The 8,141-nt window shown below is 25.4% G+C and overlaps 1 protein-coding gene across 1 annotated transcript; it reads left to right on the top strand.

The window, feature by feature from the left end:
• Positions 1-5,095: 5,095 nt before the first annotated feature.
• Positions 5,096-7,462, top strand: LOC101514062 (probable WRKY transcription factor 48). Its single transcript, XM_012714068.3, has 3 exons — positions 5,096-5,746; positions 6,363-6,506; positions 6,688-7,462. Exons 1-3 carry the CDS (start codon positions 5,217-5,219, stop codon positions 7,127-7,129), a joined length of 1,116 nt encoding a protein of 371 aa, XP_012569522.1. The 5' UTR covers positions 5,096-5,216; the 3' UTR covers positions 7,130-7,462.
• The last annotated feature ends 679 nt before the right edge of the window (positions 7,463-8,141 follow it).

Below are 8,141 nucleotides of genomic sequence, written 5' to 3'. Positions count from 1 at the left end.
ACATTAACTTAAAAATACCATGCTATTCTTTTTTTCTTCTTCTTAAAATAATGTGTTATAATTCTCCGGTAAAAAAAAGTTTTACTCTAACTTGTTTGGTATTTTTATGATATTCAAGGTAAAATATTATTTTGGTTTTATAAAAATATTTTTTATGTTTTTAAGAAACTCTGTATACTTTTTTTTTTATATAGCAGAGATGATTTCCATGTCAACACTTATCTTCAAGATAAGTTTTTTTAAGTGGTGCAAACATCTATGTGTTAATCGATTAAAATTGGTCTACAATGATATTGCAGAACCCTTTTCTCAAATAATATTTATGTTCACATTTATTATTAATAGAATAAATGTTTTAAATTCATGTATAGTTAAATTTAAATTTATATTAGATTTTAAGTAATATTTTAATTTTTAATAATTGTATCCTCTTCAATAATTATTAATAAGTTGAATTTAAACTTTAATAGTTTCGTTTAATAATAAAAAGATATGTATTAAATCTAACATGTTACAAGTTCGTATTCAATGAATGTTAAGATCATATCTATCTTGAAATGAGACATCATCCTTCCATGATAATTTCTCATGATACACAAATACAATACTTTAATATTTTATAAAAAATAAAACATAATCCCATTATATTTTATATGATATTATATTAATATCTAATTTTATATTTCAATAACATAACTCTCTAATTTTAATAAAATAACTTTTGTACAATTTTAATAAACAATATATTTTATTTTTATTTATTTTTCTCATAGTCATTTTTTATTGCATAGTAATTGTATCTTTTCTCTCACTTTTTCATTTATTTTATTTTACACCAAACTACTAAATAATTATTTTGTCTTTTTTATTAATTTTTTCTTATTTTGTTTTATTTTTTCTATATTTTTCTTTCACGAAACATAGGGTACGTTTGAATGAGTGGGAGAATATACGAAAACCGCGTAAAGTGCATGTGCTTTCAAGTATTTTGTTCGGTGAAAGCCAGCGGTTTGATCTGACATGTAGAGCCTATCGAAGAGGACCAAATAAAGTGAAATAACTAACTGCACATTCATTTTTAAAACATTAATATAAAACACTATATGCGCTTTTAACTAATCAATTATATTATTGGTTTGGTCTAGAGGTATTATTAGATTGAACGGGTTGCATATTCGGTTTTCGTTAATGTTTATAGTCATATACAAATACTAATTTTTTTTATAAATTTTTTTAATATAAAAAATTACTTGTAAAAATAAATATTAAATTTTTATTACTAAAACAAATGGATATTAATTATTTATAGAATAAAATATAAAAAATTAATACAATATTTATATAGATCTATATTAAAATACAGAAATTAACAACAAGTTATTTAATTCATAAAAATAAATTTTAATTTAATGAATTATAAAAAATATATCAAAATTATTTAATTTGTGAATATATCATAAAAGCTCCCAAAAATAAATAAATAAATTACCTATGTGGAATGATTATACTTAGACCAAAAATGATATGTTTTTATGAGTTATAGAAAATGATAGTTAATCTCTTTTAATTTATATCTAATTAAAAAATATTTGCATCATGTAAACTCTCATTTATCCTTTTATTTTAAATAATTTATTTTATAAGATTTAAATTGAATTAATTAAACAATATTTAAGAGTAACTCTTTATTTTAGTGTCTGAACTTAATTTTGTCACATTGTCATTATTTTTTATATGTGTGAATATGATTCGACCGTCATATAACAGCATCATTAAATTCCTCAATACTACAGCTTATTATCAATTAAGTCTTTAAAAATGAATGAAAAAAGTCTATGAGAAAACACACTTAATTATATAATATCATTTATTTTTTATATGCATATGAATATTCTAATTACATCCAATTTTTTTTAAAGTTAATTTACTTTTGTTGTGATTTAAATAGAACTACTATTTATCAAACATTGTTTTTACAGAAAATTAATGTCTCTCAAACATCATCTATCATAATATTAGTTATAATATTTTTGCAATTGAATTTTTCGCTTCACTATATTTTTGGTCTTTTGATTAATATTGGAAAAAGTTCGCGCAAATCAAAAATAGTTAATGTTTGATATTAAGTTATAAAAAGTGACATTTCTTATTTTATAAGTTAATTTTATAAAAACGAATTAGGATCAATATAATATTATAATATTAGATCATTATAAGGGTGTAAGATGTTGAGTTCTTATTAATTAATTTTTAATCTTTAAGAGTCAATTGTTTTAATTGTTATATGTATAGAGGCTTACATTAATATAGGATATCTATAATTAGTAAATACTTATTTAATGATAGTTAACCAGTTAATAAATGATATTGAAGAACCACACAATTATGTTTCTATTCTATCAATCAATTAGAGTTTGTTGTTATTCAATTAGTATCGAATATAATTCAAAAATAATAGATGTCAATTATGCATTTTATTTTTTAGTAACTATGTAAATCACTTAACCTATCTATATAAAGAGGTCTCGGCGTCATAAAAATCTCAAATTTTCATATTGGTAAGTTCAAGTGTCTCGTAAATCCTTAAACATTCATAACTTTGTCTAATATTAAAAGATTTTAATTCTATTTGTTGTTGTGTGACCATTAATTCATAGAACTTCTAAACATATTCTTTTATAGTTGACAAAACAAAAAGACACAACCGATAAATTAACATCAACCTTCTATTTCTATATATCTTCATTGAAACATCATTTTAATTAGTTATTTGTATTTTATTTGAATGTTCATATGATGAGTAATAAGGGGTAATTATTTTTTTCAAGTCAACAATCCGCCATTGATTAATTAAGATACACAAGAGATTTTGACTCTAGATATATATTAAATAGATCGAATAGGTATATTAAATATGGATGTTTCATAATCGCGAGGTCTACACGTGTTTTAGACTTTCTCTTATGATGCGTGCCTTTTATTAAAATTAAAAAAAAAATTGATATTGTTATATTGTTTTATATTTTTTGTGATTATACTAATATGTGTTATTGAATTTTGTACGATGTGTGTGCTTATATGCTTGATGATGATGAATGATGATAATTTTGTGTTATGTGTGTGCCACATTCTGATATATTTTTTTATATAATAGTCAATTAGTCTTAGAGTTTAATCGATCAATCCATCGAAAAAGGGATAAATTGGTAATAACCAATCGAGTAGTGATAAAAGATAATTGATTAGTTTAAATTAAGATAGATAGAATATGAAAACTTCTTAATCGATTATAATGATGTCGTAATGATAAAATGCTTAAGTTAAGATGGCATTGCCGATTAGGAGGACTTAGAAATTGATTAGGATGATATTAAGAAGTGTAAAACTTCTAAGTTATGTATTGATTAGAATAGTAGTCAGTACTGAAAATTATAAATGAGGTAAGATAATCAATTTTAAACTTAGAGTTAATCAATTAAGTTATGCAAAAATGATAAATTCAAAATCAATTAGGTTATTCAATTTGTAATGCAGTAAAAGACACCAACGTTTGTTTTGCATTCTTTAAATCTTTCTAGCTCTACAATCGATAGGTGTTGGTCATCCCAAGTGTGAAATTGGATAACACTACACTTATTGTCCAAATTCCTAGCCCAATAAAACCTTTCTCATCGCACAATCCATTGTTTTATGAGTATTCGTTCAATTCAATAAATAAATTTTGATATTTCCTATCATAATTGAATATAAAGAAAAATATAGTATTCTCTCCGTTTTAAAATGAGTGTCACCTTTAATCATAACTTTCAATTATTATTATATACTCTATTTTTAAAATATTAATTTTACAGTACATTTATAATAATATAAAACAAATCAATAGTTAATAAGTATAATTTAGTAAAAATATATATTTTTTTTTATTATTATATTTTTTTAATATGTGTATAAAAATACATTTTGAGATAGAGAAAATATAATATTACTTTCTCCATTATTTTTATTTGTCAAATTCCACACAAAAATACTTATCATGTTAAAATTATATTTGAGTAAACAATATCATAAAATTATATAAATATATCAAGACAATAATTAAATTTTATTATTTATTTATTTTTTCTGATATTTAAAAAAAAAATACTATTTACTATTTATTAACTCGTTCTATTTATTTTTCCTCTCTTCAATAAAATATAAACTATTGTTTGCAAAATGAAATTTAAAAAGAAAAAGATAGATGAAATATAAATTAAATTAAAGTTAACTTTTTTGAAGTAATTTTTTTTGTAAATTTAATAATTTTAACTAAAGATTAATCAATATTAGTATCCTATTTTTTTTAACAAATACGAAGCTATCACAATTAAGACCGGACGAAGTAATTGCTTGCAAAAGTTTGCCGTATATAAGCTTCAATCTTTTGGTGCTACAAAGAAAGATAATTTCCTGTAAAAAAAACGAAACATAATTTTTTAATTTGAAATTTTTTTTTTGTGGACAATTTATTTATAATATTAAACAAAATGAAAAACAAAATCTCACTTTAAACTTTAATAAAATCTAAGGAATACCTAGACACGATCTAACATCACATAAGAAAAAACAATAAAAAACAATATTATTAGTCAACGAAATTAGTCAAAATAATTTTTTTATTCAAAATATTACTAGTTAAATAAGAAATCATGGTAGTAGTTAATAAACATAGTTACCAGAAAATAAAATATGAATTTATTTAAATTAAAAAAGTATCAATATCAAGATAAGTAATAACACTCGTTAAGAAAACTCAAAATTTGAATTCATTGATAGCACATCTCCAAACCATCCCTTTCATTCTTTTTCCAATCTCTCTCTTCCTCTCACCATCTATTATAATTATAATAAATGTATAAAAAAGTAACGAAAAAATTAACATGTACTTCAAAGGCATTAAATTAACAATTTAAATATAAAAAAATTAATCTTTAAATTTATATTTTCACCCATTAAAAATACAATAATAATATTTTATAATAAAAAAAATTATTCTTGATATCTTAACATGTACCCTTAATATACATATTAACGATACCCAAAAATGAATAGACAGAGTTTGTTTTTAAGTTAATTTTAGCAGAAAAGAAAGATCTCATAAAAAAATAAAAGAAAATAAAATAAAAGAGGAATATGTGCCATGCTTTGAATTGATACATATCACAGCATAAAAATCAATGGAGGAGGAGAAGAGAGAGGTTCACACTCACACTCACACAAACCCCACCAATTCATCATCCACCACCACCATGACATTTTCCGATGAGATTCCGAGCATAAGCACCACCACCACCAACACCAACAACAACAACACAAGTTTATTCCCTTTTCAACCTTCAATCTCCACCATCTTTGACACGTTACCATCTTCTTCGTGTGACCAAAAAGCTTCTTCTTATGGATTCATAGATTTATTGGGTACCCACGATTACAACAACAACAATTTTTTGTTATCAGATTGGGTTACTATTCCTACCACCACCGCTACAATCAACCACCGTCTTCCGTCTCCGGTGAGCTCTAACATTCCGGATTCCTCTGAGGTGTCGAACACTCCGGCGTCGCCGAATTCGTGTTCAATTTCATCGTCTTCTAATGAAGCCACCGTTAATAATACCATTGAACAACATAGAGGTAAACTTTCAGGGAACGAACAAGAAACAGAGTTACAAGGAGATGACCAACATCAACACAAGACTCACAAACAGTCAGTATTGTTAATTAATAATTAATTATATATTTTCTCACTTTGTTTTTCAACGAGCCATAATATTTTCTTAATTGTTTATTTCATTTTTAAATTTTTCAAATAAACTTTATTTCCTATGTTTTTTTTCTTCTTACTTATTTACTGTTTTTGTTACAATTATTAAGAAATGAACAATTTATCTCGAATTTTGACTTAAATAACTTTTTGTTTTGATTCTAGATTACTAAGATCTTTCGTGAGAATTTTTTAAAAACAAAAGAAGTGATTAGAGTGAGTGTGGTGGTGAATGGAAAATTTTCAGTGAAATTCATGAAGAAGTTTCTGCTTCTATTATTGAATTTAATTAAAATAGTCCTTTGCTCTTGCCTTTGCAATATTTATCATCTGTCCCTGTTTTTTTTTCTCTTCAAATTATTTATCATTTTTATTTTGGTATTCTTATTCGAGAAGAGATTAGTAAAAAATACAATATTTTAAGCATTACTAATTTTAAATTTTTGTGGCATTGTACACTAGTTTGCAATTGATAAAAAAAAAATGTATAGTTATTTAGTTAGTAATAGTAATTATGCATATAGTAATAGTAATGAGAATGATGTAGTATTTGAATTAGGTTGAAAGCAAAGAAGAAGAACGAAAAGAAGCAAAGAGAACCGAGATTTGCTTTCATGACAAAGAGTGAAATTGATCACCTAGACGATGGGTTTAGGTGGCGTAAATATGGCCAAAAAGCTGTAAAAAATAGTCCTTATCCCAGGTATACACTATATTTTCTTTTCTCAATTTTGATCCACAACACACACATTCATTCTCTCTCTTTCTTCTCATTTGTTAAACACTGTTGTAGTAGTAATTTAATAATAATATTTTTATTTTTATTTAATTTAATTTTTGACTTGCGGGACACGCAAATGTTACCGCGTTGAAACGAAAAACAGAAGCTACTATCGTTGCACCACGGCAAGTTGCGGCGTGAAAAAGCGCGTGGAGCGTTCATCCGATGATTCTTCCATTGTCGTCACTACTTACGAGGGTCAACACACGCATCCTTCTCCTGCCACGTCACGTTCTAGCTTCGGCTTCGGTACTGGCTTCGGTGGCGGTGCGTTTCTTGCTTCGGGTTCACACTCACAATTTGTGCTACCACGTACTCACAACGCGGTTCTTCCACCACACGCTCCAACATTGTACAATTATACTAATATTACTACTACACCCCCTCTTTCTTCTCTTCCTGGTTCCACTGGTAGTTACGTTAATACGTCGTCGTTTGATGGTTTTGGAAGTATTAACGATGCTTTGTTAAGAGACAATGGGTTGCTTCAGGACATTATTCAAATGAAAAAAGAGGAGATTAAGGACTCAATCAACGAACATTAACACTAGGTGACAAAATTATATTATTACTATGAATTTATTTTGATTTTATGTGTTTATATTGCTTATGCAGCTTAATATTGGTATGGTTTTCATGACACCTTTCTAGAAGAAGCCTCAGCTATATATAGGTTTGAGTTTATATGAAGGTTAATTAATTTGGTTTTCAAATGACTATTTCCTCTTGTTGCTTTTAAAAGGGCTTCAGATATTTCTGATTTTCTTTATTTCATTATTAATATTTTTCTTCTTTCCTTTTATATGGGTTCATTATTCTTTGTAACTATTGAGATTTTATTCCACACGATGAATTATTTTTTGTCGATCCCTTCCTTATTCTTTTTTTGTTGTTGATGGACATATTCTTGTTTTCTTTCTTTTCACATATGTCCAGTTTCTTTGTTCTGTTTTGGATGATAATTAGTTTAACTATTCACCTAGACAAATTAAAGTGATATTTTTAGGGTTAGGCCGTTAGGGCTTAATTTACTTGAATTTGGAATCTAATTGTGGCAACATGATCTAGCCAGATGAGTCTTCCCTCTCAAAATTATATAAAATAGAGGTTTAACTGAGGAAGGTAACTAGTTGAGTGTACATGCACTTGGAATTTGTTCATCTCTAGTTATCGCAGTTAGTAATGGTATTGGAATAGAAAAAGTTGATAAAAACTATGTATATATATTAATACTCTTTCGGATCTTATAAAAACATCTTCAAGACAACATTATAATTTGAAATATTAATGTTCCAAATATAATTATGACATTAAATATTAAATATTATTGTATATTATCTATCTTATATGAAAAACAGGTAAATTAATAAAGGTATAATAAATTATTTTAACAATTAATTCATCTTCCAAACTTTATAATATTTTATTATAAATAAAAATAATTGGTACTTTTAAAACGGGGCGGAGGTAGTATGAAAAAGTAGTGTTCCCATGACTTATAAAGAATGCATGGTATGGAAAAAGTTGAAACATATTATTACTTGGGCAGTAGTAGCT

Source organism: Cicer arietinum, chromosome 1 (genome assembly GCF_000331145.2).
Source record: "Cicer arietinum cultivar CDC Frontier isolate Library 1 chromosome 1, Cicar.CDCFrontier_v2.0, whole genome shotgun sequence".
Classification (NCBI taxonomy): domain Eukaryota; kingdom Viridiplantae; phylum Streptophyta; class Magnoliopsida; order Fabales; family Fabaceae; genus Cicer; species Cicer arietinum.
The sequence above is the reverse complement of the archived record's forward strand: the minus strand, read 5'-3'. Positions and strand labels throughout refer to the sequence as shown.